The sequence below is a fragment of the Phoenix dactylifera genome, chromosome 1 (assembly GCF_051530095.1).
Source record: "Phoenix dactylifera cultivar Ajwa chromosome 1, Ajwa_hap1_PhDact_Kaust_v1.1, whole genome shotgun sequence".
Lineage (NCBI taxonomy): Eukaryota > Viridiplantae > Streptophyta > Magnoliopsida > Arecales > Arecaceae > Phoenix > Phoenix dactylifera.
Window position 1 is genome coordinate 57,107,842 of NC_143190.1, and position 18,297 is coordinate 57,126,138.

The 18,297-nt window shown below is 36.9% G+C and overlaps 1 protein-coding gene across 2 annotated transcripts; it reads right to left on the minus strand.

The window, feature by feature from the left end:
* Positions 1-604: 604 nt before the first annotated feature.
* LOC103717843 (kinesin-like protein KIN-14C) lies at positions 605-16,213 on the minus strand. 2 transcript variants are annotated; one of them, XM_008806378.5, is made up of 23 exons: positions 15,889-16,213; positions 15,459-15,650; positions 15,180-15,331; positions 14,941-15,054; positions 14,455-14,713; positions 13,993-14,120; positions 13,813-13,896; positions 13,553-13,630; positions 13,384-13,476; positions 13,263-13,292; positions 8,766-9,107; positions 8,612-8,693; positions 8,390-8,485; positions 8,106-8,285; positions 7,806-7,912; positions 7,497-7,675; positions 7,029-7,193; positions 6,688-6,941; positions 6,354-6,517; positions 3,223-3,412; positions 2,938-3,076; positions 1,669-1,766; positions 605-881 (listed from the first exon to the last, which is right to left on the minus strand). In XM_008806378.5, the coding sequence occupies exons 2-23, from the start codon at positions 15,487-15,489 to the stop codon at positions 814-816; spliced, it is 3,033 nt and encodes a 1,010-aa protein (XP_008804600.3). In that variant the 5' UTR covers positions 15,490-15,650; positions 15,889-16,213; the 3' UTR covers positions 605-813. The 2 variants fall into 2 exon arrangements, with proteins under 2 accessions (XP_008804600.3, XP_088563693.1); XM_088707567.1 differs by having other exon boundaries at positions 15,459-15,793; positions 15,889-16,145.
* Between the last annotated feature and the right edge of the window lie 2,084 nt (positions 16,214-18,297).

Genomic DNA, 18,297 nt, shown 5'->3' on the forward strand with positions numbered 1-18,297 from the left:
AAATTAATTAAATAAAAATAAATATGTGAAACCAGTAATTTTTGGTCATTCGGTCATCCAGTTCAGTTCACTGATAAACGTTACATTCGTACGGCAGAGAAGAAGCACCACATTAAAATCTTTTTTTTTAATCTTCGTATAACTTGCCGGTAATTTCTGGCCGTCCAATTATCTACTTCGGCTCAACAGCACACATTAGGTTTGGACCATAGCGAAGAAACACCATAGCAAAACCCTTTTCCCTTGAACTTGCAACAAGACATCTTCTGTTCCAAGGAAAAACCACCCCTCTCCCGAACCAACCCACCCCACCAAAATACCACTTCTTCTACCACTACCACTAACACTAACAGACAAAAAAAAAAATGATAATAATAACAATAACAATAACAACCATAACAATAATAATAGTAGTAATAACGATAAGCTTCTCTTTTTCCTCCGATAAGCTCATATGCCAATAATGTTTTCTGGGAAACACAAATCTTGTTGAAAAGATTAATTGGCAATGTTATGCAATATGTAATTGCCAAAATTGCTTCATGTAGCTTCTCCAACAAGTCTGCAACATGCCAGCATCCTATTTTGCTAAAACAGGAAGAGATGCCCACAGATTATAACTGATTAATAAATAGTGATGATTTACATATATTACATGCTTCCACCAGTGCAGTTGCTACTAGGCATAGCAAATTTCTGAGCTATAACTAAAACACGTCAGGGTCGCTGTTGACGTCTGCTTTAGCTACAGCACTGTAAATTTAATGAAACTCTAGTAATTACAAAAAACAAGTTATAGCAAAAGATCTTGCTCTAGAGCATATGTTTTGGCAGCATAGCCAATGATGCTGTTGCCTGGCTGGTTGTGGCTTTCTTGGTACCTAGGGAAATAAGAAAGCATTATCATATGCCAATGTAGCATTTCATAATATAATGCAAGTAAGAATATGTTAATAGATTCCTATGAGGATGTCAAGTAAACTGGAGCTGTGCTGATCTTCAATCAAAAACCACTTATAGCCCTTTCTAATTATCAACGATTGTTGTACTTCATCAATTAAAACCACAGTTAATAATTTTACAACTTCTCTTCATTTAAAAGGCAAACCAATTTCTTTTGCATGAGAAGTTGCAAAAAGTGTTTAAAGTAGTGTATTAATCATGTAGTAGAATGATTTGTGGTTGGAGGATTTGCTGAGGAAATCTCTGTTCTTTTTCTTCCTTTCTCTTGGTGAGATCGAGGGGCAAATCCTCATGTTCTACCTACCCACCCCACCCATTGAGGGCTGACTCCAATTGGAATCGAACCCTCCAAGTCCCCTGCCGCCCTCTTGTGCAAGTGGCAAGGGGTGACACCATCCGGGCAAGTGCTCAGTGGTTTGTTGAGGAAATCTTAATTCAAGAGGATCAGGCTTAAAATGTTGACCAGGTGGCAACTCAAATATGGAGAATTAACTGTGCTGAAAAAATAGATAAATATGTGGTATAAATATGAGCTCTTTATATTGTTTAGTTGTACAGACTCACCAGATACGATTAACGAATCTATTCTTACTCTTAGTATCAAAAAAACAAACAATCTATTCTTACTGCACACAATAATTGAGTTCCTAACCAAGACAATTTCAGGTTGCAGAAGAAAGATACATTAAAGATGAAAATACATACTTGGAGACTTTGAAGGATCCTTCAATTTTGATTGTGACATTGTTGCTTGTCCACCCTTCATTGGAAGTGATCTTGGTATTCGTGATGGGACTTTATGACTGCATTTAGCAAGAATAATGTATGAATACAAATTACATGTTGATAAATGCATCTCAACATCAAAAAAAAAGTGTAACCAATTCTGATACAGGCAACTATTTCAGTAGCATGCTTTGATCATAATTCAATCCTTCATTGATAATGGTGTCTACTGTACATAAAGGAATCAGAAAGAAGGGATGAGGAAATTATATATGTGCTCAAACCTAAACAAGCCTCCTCATCTTCAGACAAATGATTTTTTTTTTTTTGCCATTAGAAGGCCCCAAGACATTTTACACAAAAGAAAAGGGATGTTTGTTTGTGATGACCTTAAAATCTTTTCTACTAGGTAATAGATTATCCTTATGCATGAAGACAAGGAATCAAGTTGTTGTAGTCAGACCCTAATTTCTAACCATATTCACCATGAAGAGTCATAACATTTATTAAGAAATAGACAGTAACAAGTAGGAGAAAAGAAAACAGAAGCAGAGGGAACCTACAAGAGAACAGTTATAGAAGATCAAAGGGCAAATATAAAATATTTGGACTCAAAATCAAAAAAAATTATATAGATTTAAAAATTTGAAAAGGGGATCTTTGCATAAATCCAACCCCTCCCAAAACATAGACGCACACAAAAAAAAAGTATGCATTTACCTTCAAAAAGCCGAAAGTGCATGGATGTCCCTACTCCCTACAAAGGTCTAATTTGTCTTTTAGTATATCTAGTTTTTTTGAAAATTTTGTTGGGCAAATTGAAAATGTTTTACCAACAGGCATACATGTTTTTTTTCCGGCAACTAAATAAGAAATTCGGCCTGTTTGAATAGTACCTATGCAAAATCCTCATATGGATGAAAGGGCAAAATAATATGGTAACGTTGCTCTTTCTTTGAAGGAAATCATCTAATTGCTAATGCACATAAATGAGCTTCAGATTTGCAGGTGCATATGCAAGATTTATAGATTTTGAAATGGACATATATACAGGTTTCAAACTTTTTGAAGGGTTGTAAATAAACAAGCACTTTTGGAGTTATACATGAAAAGATCCCAAAGAAAAAATAGATACCAAATATGTTGAGACTTGTGATTTTAACCATTAAGCTGAGGTGGTAAATTACCACTTGAATGAATCATATAAATTACTAGAGTCTTGTCCTTATCCTAAGAAAATGAACGTACATCTTCTCTGTTTTGACCTCTGCTGGTTTGCCCACCTCAGGGAATAGAGTTGACTCGATGGCAGAGTTTATAGAACAGTCGATTTCTGCTCCCATTGATAGACCACCATCAGATATGTCACTTAATCTTTCTTCTGAATCTGCCTCACCAGAGCCCAAAAGATCAACATAAGCAGGAAGATTCTGACCTTTATCACTTCCATTCTGATCAGAATACTTATCACTGAATTCTAGAAGTTATCAGAACATGAAGTAGCTCTAAGATTAAGTTTCACCGGCCTTATACCTGACAATCGCTGACCCTGTTGGTCGGTCCCACCTAGCGACAGAATGCCAGGAGTGGAAGAAGAGTGACATAATAAGTTATTGCCATATCTCTCACTATTTGCATTGGACCGTGTTCTAAGATCTTTGAGCAGCTGCAACTGTTCAATTTCCTCATCTTTTCTTGCTATTGTGTCTTTAAGATATGCCACCTGAATGATCAAACATAATGAACCAAATGGATCTACAATGTACATAAATAAAATATTTAAGAACCCTATTTACTCATTTCACTGTCCAAAAAGTCGAACTTTTTTTATGAAAAATGTCAGCATGAGAAAGGATGACTTCAGATGCATATTAAGGTTTACAATTATCCTGTATGCAAATAGCTAATTTACCTACAAGGATCAGAGAGAGATGCACCAATGCAGACCAACAGATACAGTACAAGCTCATATCATGCTATACCAATTTAAACCTGTGTTCAATCATTCCAAGTACTCTTATTATTGTTTCTATTTGAGATAACATGGAAAGATTCTATTTTTTTTTTTAAGCTCCTCTTCCTTTTTTAAGGGTCTAAAAGTCTTGATCTACAAATTGGACAAGGTAAGATCTATGTAAGACTTCAACAATACTATCAGAAATGAACTCCTTGAGAATTGGCAATAAGTGCAACACTCCTATGCATCATTAATGTCTATGGATCATGATTTTAAGCAATTTGTGTTGTTACGCATCAGGGTGTACAAGGAGTTGTCTAATGTGACATTTTTGACCAAATTATTTGCAACTACGTGATGCCCATGTGAAGCCTCAATAAGCATAGGCATATTGATGATCATTTTGTGTTCCTAGATTTCTAATATTTAGTAAAAATTGTCTATTATTTTTTAAATTGCCTGTACACTAGCATGAAGCAATTAAAATTCATTTATGTTGGGGGGAATAGAGTTTAAATGACCGATCATGAAACTTTTAAATACTTCTGCACCGTTTCATGTCAACCCATACCAATTGCTGTGCCAGCATGGCATGGTACATGCACCATGCCAGCCCAGGAGCACAATATGTGATATTTAATCCCTGCTTATCTCAAGAAAATATAGATATTTAAATAAGTTTAAGTGATGTATAGATCAAATCTTAGCATGGAGGTTGTTTGACTACCAACCATCTCCATACACATTTTCCTACTTTCCACTTTAAAAGTAAACTATATTTTTCTTGACTTAGGGATGCGTCCTCCTAGGGGGACTTTGTTGCTTTTGTAACATGGCATACTCACTATTGCACATACTTTAAAAAGAAGTATCAAGGATGTATATAACATGGTTTAGGTGAGTTGGAGAGTTCCGTCTTTTTTTTATAGAGAGAGAGAGAGAGAGAGACTCCTACGTAGAGAAATACTCCTAACTACTACCACAGAAACCAAGGTCGACAGTTTCAGAACCAGCTACTGTACGAGTACCTGATCGCTACCATACAACACACTCGGTAGGCAAATGTGTAATGCTATCAGTACAGCATTTTTTGGATTCTTTTTGTTTTTTCATTTTTTTTATTTTTAGGATTATTTTAACATTGATGGATGTTTAAAAGTACTATAGTGTACTTTTAAAGTACCAAATTAAGCCTTAATTACTGTTCAAAGTACACAATTAAGGTTTTATGGATGTTCGAGTACTTAATATATTTCTATTAGCAAATTTAGACATTTTAAAATTTTGAAATTTGGACAACACAAGCTGTTATTACAAATTCTATGGAGCACTTTATGGTATTATACACCTGTAGTATCCAAACGACGCTTGTACATAAAAAATTCCAATTAGCAAGTTTAGACATTTTAAAAATTTGAAATTTGAACGGTATTAGGCTATTAGCAGTAATTAGAAATTCTAAGGAACGCTTTATGGTAACATATGCCTATAATATTCAAACCACAATTATAGGTAGCTGGTAACAAAAACTTCTAGGAACAACCTAAAAGTAATACTTTATTAACTATTAGACTACGTGATCAACCATGCTAATAAATGTCAAGAAAATCATTAAATTTTAAAAGTTCCGAGCTTTTCCTTAGACATTGTCTCAAAAGACTCATACAGCACTAGCCCGTGATATCTCCTCAGTAACATTTTCAAGCTACAACCATTGACCGTCAAAGAAATGCAATGGAACAAAGAAAAATAATAACATTAGAGCTAAAACCATGTGAAAGCACAGCATACAGATAAGCTAGAGAGTTTAATATAACAATTTGTCTAATAAAAAATCAATAGTGAAACATCAGCAGTAGTTTGGAACATTCAAGTCCAACAATGTTGCATTTATTGATACATCTTTAGATGCTCAAAGTTGTAACATTATCCTTATATATCAATCAGGGCATACGATGAATTTAAATCATTATGATATATGAGGAGAAGGAAGAAGAAAAAGGAAAGAAAGGAAGGAAAGAAAAAGAAAAGGAAAGAAAGAAAAGAAGGAAAAAAGAAGAAGAAAAGGAAAGAAAGAAAAGAAGTGAAGAAAAAGAAAAGAAAAGAAAGAAGGGAAGGGGGAAGAAGAAGAAAAAACAAATAAGGGAAGGAAAGAAAGAAAAGAAGGGAAAAAGAAGAAGAAAAGGAAAGAAAGAAAGGAAGTGAAGAAGAAGAAAAAACAAATAAGGAAATTAAGAAAAGAAGAAGGAAAGGAAAGAAAAAAAGGAAAGAAGAAAAGAAGGAAAGAAATTAAGGAAAGAAGAAGAAAAGGAGAGAAAGGAAGAACGGGAGAAGAAAAGAAAGGAAGGAAGGAAAGAAGATGAAAAGTGAAAGAAGTGAAGGAAGGGAGAGGAAAAAGAAAGAACGGAAGGAAGGAAAAAAGGAAAGAAAGAATAATAAAAAGGTGAAAGAAAAAGGATAAGGGACCCGAAACACCCTAAACCGCTCCAAACCAAGCAGAACCAGGCAGTCCCACTAAGTTCATGCTGGTTTGGCCCAGTTCTGACCCTTCACCGAGCAAAACCCCTGAACCTCAACCTGGTTCGGTCAGTACGCCCTGAACAGAGCAGTTCAGGTTGGTTCTGTGTACCTTCATAGAAACTGATTGTTATGAAAAAAGAAGACAATCCCCATAGAAAAGTAAATAGGAGAAATCGAGTAAAATAACCTGTTCCATTAAATCTTTCACATCCTTGCCCTCTTTGTTGCTCCGCGCAGCACCTAACTCGACTCCAGATACCCTTTCAGCAAACTTCAGGGTACTTATAGTCTCTGAAAATGATTCAACATCTGGATTTATCTGCACAAACATGAGTGTCTTAGCTTGTCCACCTGCAGTACAAGGGAATATGGAATCAAATTTAGTTTGGTATATAATTCAGGACCTCTGCTAGTAATTAGACATGCTAATAACTCAATCTATTGTAGTGTCCATGGTTGAAACAAATAAAACAGCTGATGCCTAAGGAACTTTGAGTTGAAACAAATAAAACAGCTGATACCTAAGGAACTTTGAAGGACTTGCGTAAGTTTGCTGTTTCTATATGGAACATGAGGACTTTTTTGAGCTAAAGCAAATATGACATCTCCTAGTGCAGAAAGAGATTTGTTAATATGCATTGCTTCCTTGAGCCTGTCTCCAGTTGCTTCAGAGCGTTCCACTCTCTCACTTCCAGCAAGATCTATCAAATGAAGACAACCCCGCAAAGTTGATCCGGTCTTTAATTCCACACCTCGAACATGAACGGTCAGAACACTGCAGCACAGAGTAATTGTAAAAGAAGCTAGAACATTTTTTTTTTCTGAAATAGCACATGCATAAGAATGATTCAAAAAGGAAGACCTGTGAGACCGGCTACTTCTTTCATTCAAAGCAGTTGAACCCACAGCCCTATTAGCTTGTCCAATTTGCATCAACTCCAGGACATCCGATGTTGATTTTACAGAGAGCATGCTTGCTTCTGGAACTGCAAGTCCATTGGGTTGGGAAGTACTCCAGATCCCAAGTGTGCGCAAGTTAAAGTGAAGACATTCTCACAAGTAAAATGACAATTTTCCATGTGCAGACTAACATAAGGAATACTCTGATGGCAACAGGTATCTCAACATTAACACTATGAAATGTGTGACATCTTGTCCCGTGATGTTTTCTTTACAAAAATAATGGGGATTTCTTTTCATTAATTGCACATCAATATTCCCAATATATTCAGAAATTATGCCACAAAAAGAATCTTGAATAATTTTCATAAGAAATAATAAAAGGTTTGGAAAGCAAAAGATAAATAAAAAGATACACATGGAAGGATATCTCTTTTGTGAACCATCATTTGAGAGGAGATCACGCACTTGTTCGTTGTATATTTCAACCATCTGAACTCCTACTTCATATGAAAAAGTGCTTCTCCTATTCCGGGAGATGTCAAAAAGGTCATTCAGAGCTCGATAGTTGACCCCCCAATACTCTTTTGACACTGAATTAGGTCCAGTCTTAAGCAAAGACAGAATTTTGAAGAAACAAGACAATAGTATAAATAAGCATATTTCCATCAGAAACAATACATTTGAGTTAAATTGACAGTAACAAGTAGTGGATGATGAGGAAAAAAAATATTCATACCATGGTGTAGGTTTTCCCCGAACCAGTTTGACCATATGCAAAGATGCACACATTGTAGCCATCAAGAACTGACCGTATTAGGGGTTGAATGTCCAAGAACACTTCAGCTGTCAAAATCAAACAAGTGTGATGCAGGAACTACAAAAATGAAAAATGCATCTTATATTTATAAACTTCTATTCTTATCTCAGTTACTACAAAATTCATCTTTAATATGTGAAACTGATAAATAAGTAAGTGCAACTTTGGAAAGAAATTCAGCAAATAGCATTAAAAAGGTCTCAGCTACAAAAGCTAAACCTTGAGTAGCGGCTGGACTGTAGACCTTGTTAAACTTGAACATTCGATGCCCATCTTTGCCTTGTTTGGAGGGATTTGCAATAAGAAGCTCACCGTTCTCACCAATGAAATCTATGGTTGTTGACCTTTTATTTTGACCAGGAAGGAATGGCCTAATGCGACAATATACTCTGATGTTTCCTAACAAAGATTGTCAAACCAAATCAAAGTCAGAAAATGTGAAGATGATAGCAATAAAAAAAACTACCTACATAATAGGTTGGTTTTGTGTACCAAATAGATACCTTTCAATTCCTGAACCTCATTGTACAGTCTCTGATTTTCTGCAAGAATTGTATGATAATTTTCAGCAGCATCTACTAATACTTTCAGCTTTAGCCCTGCATATCACAAGGACCAACATATCCACAGAGTCATCAAAAGTTCAAAACCGGTTAAAAAAATATACTAAAATCTGCACAATCTGTTTCTTTTTCAAGTGGGGGAAAAAATCTGTGAATGCTTACCCATGTTTGATATTTCTTCCCACCATCTTCTTTGAGAATTCATGACTTGATGTTTGATAGAATGTGACGCCCTTCTCAAATCCTGACCAAGCTAAATTTCTCAATTTAACTACAACGATAGCAGCAACTAATGACAAGACTGAGCATAACAAACCTGCACTGACTGAAGTTGAAAACCTATGAAATTCTGGAAGATGTGTTCCTTCTTGCTCCAGTTTTGAAGTGTTGATTCGGAAGCTGACTCAAGTTCTTTTATCTTCTTCTTTGACTCTGCTAGAAGGAATTCAACCTGCTTTATCCTCTCATCTATGTGCAATTTAGTTTCCTTTGCCTTGCTCTCCAATTGCTGACAACGATGTTCATACATTTTATTTGTCATCTCCAGTTCCTGCTTAAGTTCTGCAACGGTCTGATCTTTATTTTCATTCTCCTTCGTCAGCCTAACTACATCGTGCTCTTGAAGTTTCATTTTCTCTTCGACTTTTGACTTCTTTATCTGCAATTACATGCATGCCATAAAAATAAGGAGAGACGACATTGTTATCACTTTTAAGAAGAAATCCTAATAAGGAAGAATATAAATTAGCGAACATGATAGCATGGAATGCCATGAAGAATTGCCCCAAAACTGCCACTTTAATTGATACATATCCAAACCTACTCTGAAATATGAACCAAACATTAATGCAACAAGCAGGACCCACCTGTACCGACCATTCAAGGATCAAGGAGGTATTTCTGTATAGGTTCCATCCAATCATTTATTGAATAACTATTAAGATATCATAAGGTTGGCAATAATCCGATGCATGCATCAGGCGAAATTTCAAACTGCTAGTTGATTTGTAGATTTATCTAATATGGTTGTTCTTTGAAAATAATATTCATCACGAGAATACCTGGGAGGAAAGCATTCTTCCTCTAAAATTCCTTCAAAAAAAAAGAAGGGCAAAATTCCAAACTTATGTAATTTAATATTTGAAGAGGACGCATATCAAAGTAAACAGCAGAAAATTCAAAACAGAGCAACATTGATAGAAATACCTTCTTTAGAGAATCCTGCATGCAGAATGCATGGTGTTCCTCAGTGACTAATAGCCCAACCCAGATAAAACATGTTTTATTTTTGGTAAGAAAAAAGATTATCACAAGATCAACTGCACCAATGCACAATTTTTTTAGGCCACAAGCTCCAGAAATTTCCTGGAAACTCAGATTCTCAAGAGATGAGTTGTAGGCTATCATCTACTTTTGTAGCCAGTCAGCCTATTTTCTTCTTCGTAAATGTGCTCAAACCACCAGTCGACAATCAAAATCCATCATTTCCCTTCTTCCTGAACTGTAGCCAACTAGTTATCAGGATATTATTTCATTTTCTATAATATGAGTAGCTCCAACCGAATCATAAGTAATATGAATAATGCATAGAAAGCACAATTTTTCATCTCTCCCCCTTATTAAGCATAAGTAGTCTTCCCTTAACCTTTCATCATCTTACATAAGTCCAAGATTTAGGAGAATTAGTATACACTCATTTATAATACCTGCAAATAATAAGTGGCTTATGATCGAATTACTAAATCAAGCAGTTGCTATAGGCAAGGCTAAGTAGAAGTGGATATAATTGTACTTGGCAGTCGCCCAGCCATGAAGAGGACTGTAAATAAACACAACAAGCGCATATAACCATAATCCAGGATTTTTCTGCTGCAAGGCTGCATGTCACATGCCCACACTTCAGATAAGGTACATGATATCGCAAGTAAATACATAATTAAAATTAGAGGACATAACCCACTTAGTGACTGGATATATTCATAGTTTGTTGCCCCCTAATCAAATCAGGAAACTGTGGATATGCTGCTCCTCCAATCAGCTTAAACTAATATACTCCTCATTTTCTCCACTTTGTTGCCCAATCATTACAAATTACTATTGCTCAAGTCAGTCAGCCAGTTTATTAATGGATGAGATCTGCAGTTTAATGCCTTTCCACATAGGATATTGTAATGGAAAATGTGAAGCATCCAAATTGCCCCTGTTGTTTGAAGCAGCATAACGAAAAATTTTGAAGTTGCACGAAGTGTGTGAATGTCTTTGCTGCAAGCTCAGGCAACAGCCAAACAATCATCAATTTAGGATTCCTTTAGCCTACACAAATCTCAGTAGTCAAGATGTAGTAGTCCCAAAAGGCTTTATTAAGCAACTTCTTAGTTTATCTAGAGAAAGAGAGTCCAGCTAAGATCAAAGATGGGCAAAAGAAGGCCCATGTTAACTAATCCTGTAATCTTCTCTCTGTGTAACACCCAAAAGGCCCCATCCCCCATTATTATCCTCCCTCCCCGCTCTGTCTCTTTAAAAGAACTTTCCTAGTCACCTACTATGTTCCTTACCTATTTAATCATCCTGACATGCATCTCTCTCCTCAAACTAGTTTTATTCAATTACAACTTGTTTTGACTATTCAAAGTTCACGTATTTTCTGAGTAAAGAAGTCTTTTTTTTAAAAAGGAAAACAACACCCTGTTAATAGGAGTGGGTAGCTTCCAAGTTTATGTCCAGAACTCCATGATTTGAATGAAATTCATTAGCTTCTATTCGAAGTCCAGCAAAAATGTTACTCCATACTATAATGAAGACTATTGATTTCCATTCTAAGTATAGCTGAAGACTTGCTCCATATTAAGAGGTCAATAACTTTTTTCAAAGAATAAATTGAAAGTATGGCAAGAAGCCTGCTCCATGTTAAGAGGTATCCAACCTCAATTCGTGGAGTCTAGGTCCCTAGAACTCATAAAACAGGGTGAGAACCTACTGTGAGCATGAGACAAAAATCTCATTTTAAACAAGGTCTAAGGAATTCTAATAGAAGTAACCCCACTCCACTGTCTCTCTTAATTAATTTTGCAAGAAGCATTGCCACAAAATTAAATATCAACCAATTCATATGACATAGAACAATTGTAAATCAATGTACTACCTTTTTCCTTTACTATAGAAATTTTCTTTGTGTAAAAAAATAAATAAATAAAAATTGCCTTCTTTTCATTGTCACTTTTTTTTTGGTAGTTGCTTCATTTCATTTTTTTTTCCTTCATCAAAAATGTCCTTATTTTTTGACACGTAAAAATTGAAATTATAGCCAAGTTCAAGTTGAAAAATGCTATTGACCTAATATTCAGTTTTCTTTCATTTTTTTATGTACTAGACATCCTTTCATCCTACCTATATGGAAATAATAATTGTTTAAACAATACATTTTTATTCCTACACACAATGCATGTGTCGATGTACTAGTATATGTAGAGATAATCCACAAAGCCTACTAGGCTATCAGAATAACTTGGTCCATACTTCAAACCATAACATCAACATTTAGAAGCTCCATTTCATCACCATTCAAATTCATAAGCCATAATTTCCACTCCATATTATAATACCAACATCAAACACTCTGAAACTAACCATCCATATCATGGAAAAGGTCAATATTCATCAGAAAAAGGAAAATCCTCACCCGATCATTGTAACTAACAATGGGTGCTCTACTAAAAAGGAAAAAAAAGTAAGTAAACTTTAGTATCTTAGGCATATCCAGATCCTTTTTAATTGTAAAAGTAGGATACTCAAAATAAGTAGGTAACATGAATTCTAGCCCTATATAACAAGTGTTGATATCAGATAAAATCAGAAACAGAAACAACATGCATTGTAGGGCTTCCTAAATTAGCACTCAGAAAATCTAGCAACCTATGGTCGTGAATGATCAAGTTTGATCATGATCATGCATGGAACATTTCACTTTTAATTTTCAAACTACGGAATATAAAAATTCTTGGCCAAGTATTTCCTAAAATTCTAGTACAAATATAGGTGTTCACAGAGGCAACGAGACTTGGAAAAATAAGCCAGTGGCGCTGATGGTACAACTATGCTAACTTTTTCCACACAGCTTATGTGCCACCAAACAGATCCTACAAAACAGTATCCCCATGATCATTGCTTGTCCTTCAAAAAGCAGGATAACTTGGATGAAGCAGTAAAAGGTGTCCAGTTACATAAGTGGAATTCCTCACATCCTCATATTTAGCATAAAAACGTGCATGAGCATGCCCAAGTGAGCCCAAAGACTATATAGCAGAGCTGATTCACTAAAGAAATTGATGCACTGTAGCAATATCAAAGGTTCACTTGCATTATATAGTACAAGTTGGCCAGTGCACGAGGCTCCCACAAAGGGTCAGATGTATGCAGTCTTAACCCCACTGCAGAGAGGCTACTTTCATTTTTAAACCTATGGCCTCCATGTCACAATGAAGCACTCTTAACATTGTATCAAGGCTCAACCTCATATGTCTGTCTAATATTCAAAAATAAATAAAAAACTGTAATTTGCAGCTGCGGATGAACTATAAGAAATTCAAGGGATTGGATATTCTTAGTGATAGGATGAAATAATGAGTAATTAAAACTTATGAAGAGCTAGGACATTCTAAAAAAATCAAATGAATAACAGAGTGGATAATAGATAGATAAGAAACATGTAACTCATTGAATGAAATGGTAAGTAATAAAAAATTATTAAGAGACAAGATATTCTAATACAATTGTATGAATAACATAGCAGGTAATGGGTAGATTAGAAATGAACCTTCATCAGCTTGAGCTGGTTCATAACAATCTGAAACAATAAGCACAAAATTAATTTTGTCACATCATCAGAACTATCTTAGCGTTGCAAAGCAACCCATCGGATGCGGCTGCTTACTCACCAGAGTTTCTTCATTTGTCCCATTTGCTAGTGTTTCCAGCACTCTGATTCTTGATTGATACTTCTCCTCCCGTGCCTTAATAAGATTATTTTGCTGCAGACAAACTCTATAAGAAAAATGTAACATTAAATAATGTACATAATACATTTTAGGATGCATCTTATCTTACATTTATTATATGCTCTGATTGAGTTGCAACACGCCGTTCAATCTCTTGCACAACTTTTCTTAATATTAATGCTACACGCTGGGGAAAGGGAATAAATATAATGTTACACAAAGAAGAAAAAACAATGCAGAGGAAAAGAGCATACAATCTTCAAGAGCAACCAACAGTTTGAAGCAGGAAAGTACAGATCAAAAGTTCAAAATTAGAAAATAAAATGTATTTTTAGTGTAAACCAGCAGCTTGCCCTCTAATTAACATACATGAGGTGTTTCCCCATTCTTCCTATCAATGCTTTCATCAAGAATCCCATTGATGACACTAAAAAGTGACAGGGTTGGGGCATTCTGCAACCAAGAAAGGATGAACATAAATAGCTCAAAGAGAAATTAATAGCATAATAGAACTGAAGAGATTTCAAGGCTAAAAACGAAAGCACTTACTTCTAAACTGTTCGATTTCATCATTTCTGAAATCTTACGAGCGGAATGATCAGAATAATGCCCATGTTTTAATTGAAACACCTCATAGAACTTATCCCTGACCTGATGTGACAATGCAGCTGATGGATCTACCCAAATAAATAAAGTAAATTAATGTTAAACCCCTTTTTCATAACCCAAGGGATAGAGTTAAAACTGTTTCAGAGCGATATGGTAGAGCTAAAGCATAATAGAGATGAACAAATATTCATCATGACATAATGTTTACAAGCTATCAAAAATTATTGGTCAAGAAAAACTAACAAAGTATGAAATATTATTGTTAACATTCAGAGACAAGTTATTAGCAGCAACAATCCCTCTATAAAGTAACAAGATCAGAGATCCTCGAATAGAACAAATTGATTTCATTACCTGGCAAAAGAAAGGAGAAAAAAAATGGTAAAAACAGAAGAAAACTACCTGATATAACAGGGCTTTCCCAAACATGCTGCAAGTTTGTTTCTGCAAAGTTCCTTCCCCCCTCTCCAAAAACCTTAGAATTTTCGCCACATTGAATACGGTTTTCAAAAGCAGCTGCCCAATCACCTTCTGGAAGTCTCCATCTCTTCCTCAACTGGCTTCCAGGCTTGCCCATGTCATGAATACCATCTTCTCCAGGTTCAGAATTTATGTGATCCCTAAGGTACAGAAGACACTCCACAACTGCAGAGATAGATCCCTGAACCCACAAGGGGTAGCATAACCATGAACAAGTGAGTTAAAAAGGAAGTAAATTGGTGTTACATTGATACAGATGTGCAGTGAACGCAAGACTGTACACATCTTGAGTTTTTTTTTTAAGTTTATTAGGTAGGATTTAGATATTTATAAGTGCATCAAGAACGATGAACATGATACATGATCTTGGTGCTTCAAATCTTAGTTTTCTAGTGAGTACAAGATTACCTGCTCCAGGTCCATAACTTTGAAACTTGGCAGTCCCATTTCGTCCATAGCCAAAAGAAACTTCTTGACATCAGTCAGCCGCTGCTCCGAGGAAACATAAACCCCTCGTGGACTCTGTAATAAAAGTTCAGATTATAATATATGTAGGCCAGAATCATACTACACCAGGACGAAAATTTCTTTTTAGAATTATGACCACTTTTGGAAGAGCAATGAGTTGCCAAAGATTCAATTAGTACCAGTAAACTGGGATTCAGCCTGTTCAGAATGCGACATAGAACAGTGCCATCAAATAACCGTGCTCTCAGGTCCTCTTCTGAGGCTTCCTTAGTCATATTTAAGTCTGGGAACAAGCTGTTCAGCCACACTACCACATCCGATCGCTTCTTGGCTAAATATAATACAAAATAAATAAAATAAGTAATTTTGATTACAACCAGGTTCCAGTTAAAAATCAAGAAGACGGCTAGAAGAAAACAGAAGAAATGGAGCAAAAGTAAGAAGAAAGATTCCCTTACCCGCCTCGGCCTCAAGATTTTCGTTGCCCATGCCGTATCTTGCCTTGCTCTCCACTTCAAGATGTACTGTAGAACTACCAGGTCGACGACGCCATGAATTCTATAGCCTCAGGAGAAGGCAATCTCCTTAAGAAACGGTTAGACCTAAAAAATCCACCGAATGCGAACATCTTCAAAGCAATGCTGAAACCCCTGGATTCGAATTCTCATAGCAATCAGGGATCAATCTCTCAATTAACCCAAAACTACAAAAAAATAATCCTCCTAGAACTGCCATTCACGGATCCGCAACCAACTGAGGCACGGATCAGCGCAGCAGCTGGATCGAACCGAATCTTGATCCAACCGCAGATCAAAACCACAAAAAATACCCGAATCAAAACCACAAACAAGACCGAATCAAGACAAAAATTTGCGCAGAGATCATCACCTGTCTTCCTTTGCCGGCGGAAACGCGAGATTTCGCCAATTTCGGGCAGCTCCCGGGTTCGGAACGCGGAAACCCTAGCAAGGTGGAGAATGCTGGGGTTTTTCTTGGAGTCGTGCGAAATCTCCGGGCTTGATGGGTTCTTTCCTCTCTTGCTCCTTTCTTTCTTCTCTTCGTCTCTTTCTACGTCCTGGACTCGGCTCGCGCCGGCTGGTATTTATAGTAGTCGGTGGAGAGCTCCGTCGGCAGAGCTTAGGGCTAAGGAGAGAAGGAGAAGGTTTTGGCCGGTTAACGGCAGCGAGAGGGTTTAGATCTTCTTCGAGAAAACAGGAGCTTTTCTTTTACTCACTCATCTTTTTCCCCTTTTGTTTTCTTGACGGCGTTAAGTAGACTCGCTGAGTCGCAACGGCCGACCCAACGACTCCACCGGGAAAAAACGGGGGCGTTTTGAAGCTTCAAATGCGAAAAAGGTGAGACTTATTTTCTACTGAATTTGCGATATTGCCACTATTTATGCTTTCTGGTTTCGATGGAGTTTAGTGGGGCATGCATGGTATGGATGTAAATTTATTCGATTCTAGTGGTGAAGATTAAACGAGTAGTAGGTCTGGTCGATACAAACGAGAAGTGAATCTGGTGGGTCGTTTTGTTTGTTGGCCGGCACGAAGGTATGACGGCGTCAGTCTTTGCGGAAACCATTTTCAATGTATTCCCGCCCCTGGGTCTTGGACTCTGGCCACGGGGCGACGGGGGCGCTGGTTTCGCTTTCTTTGGTGGGGTTCAAACACCGCTGAGTGTGATTACCGCTACTTAGTCAAATAGGTCAATAGTCAACACAGGTCAAGCTGGTCGGATCTAGGATCGTGCTAGCTTGTTCTGGTGGTGCCAAAGTACATTAAGAACCCGTTTGATTTAGTGTAAGTGGACTGAGCAGGAGTTTAGTCTCTTTTTTCTTTTTTTCTTTTTTTTTTCTTCGGAAAAGGGCAGGCGGGGCGGGGCGGGGCGGGGGCGGGGGGTGGTGAGAAGAATCTTGCCCGCATAGCAACCCCACTAGGTCTCCTCCTCACTGGAGAATATTCAATACGGGCGGACAAGTTTTACTCATATCCTCCCCATCCGCGGAGGAGCCTCACTAATGTGACGGCCTCTTTCACGTGTGAGCACGTCACACTAACATCACCTAAGTACTGGCAGACCAAATTGCGACTCCATCGAACAAACCAACATTTGATGAGCCTGACTAGTAGCATACGTCATTAGTCCGATCCTTTGTAGGAACTACCTGTAATAACGAATGCATCGAAGAGTAAAAATAAAGGAAAGGAGCCTATGGTAGCCCCGGATGTCCCAACTCCAGCTCCAGTTGACGATGTTACAGTTCCCCGTATTTAATCGATGCCCGCGTGTTTCGAATCTGGGCCACTTCGGTAGAATTTTAGCCTCATTCCAACCACGCTATCATCTCGGTGGTAGCAGGAGTTTAGTTTGCTGAGATGAACTCGCTATTGCTATATCAAAATTACTTTGTGCCAAATTTTTATTTTCTGGACCATTTTTGAAATCAATCTAACCAGATATCTAGAGTGAGTTTGTTTGTGGACCCACGTTGTTCCATTACAAGCAACCATCCCCTGGAGTCTACTAAATCCGATCCAACCAACTTTATAGTCTGATGCAACTAGAATAGCCTAACTACCTAACTTGACAACTCAGTTTTGATTATCAGTATCTAAACATGGTGTTTTCATCTAAAATGGACCGTTTCTATTTGTTATTCTAAATCAAGAAATAACATATAAGGTTCGATGCGATGTATATTTGTCAACTTGACCTTGGTATCGACTGACGACGACCTAACCTCTGTATCGGCCAAAGTCAACTTTACCTTGTTATTGGTTGAAGGACCCATTTGATCCAATTGATTAATAAGGAAGAGCCACGTGTCTCCGTTTCAAACCTATTTAAAGGCAATTAATGCCTATTAAAGATGGAATTGGAGCAATTAGTGTCCTCCATGTGTGGAAATTATTGCCGAGCAATTAAAGCCACCCCGTTCCATAAGAAAGTGATGGGAGGCCTCCCAGTATATTTTTTTTTTCACATATTTTCTTCCTCAAAACTCAATCACTCTTAATATTGTTACTATTTTCTTAAAATCCAGCTGATTTAAGCAGCAGAAATTATCCTACAAGTGAATTTTTCTTTTTATTTTTAGATTGGCAAGATGATGTCTGGTGAAACATTTTGTCCGAGCTTAAATTCAGTTGCCATCAACTTTTTTTAATTAGTTCTTCAGCCCAACTTCCAAGCTCAAAGCATGGCTTACTAATCTTATCTCTTCACCAGTCTTAGGCCCTGTTTGGGGGAGCTTTTGGAGGGTCAGAAAGCACTTTTTGGTCCTCCAAAATTACT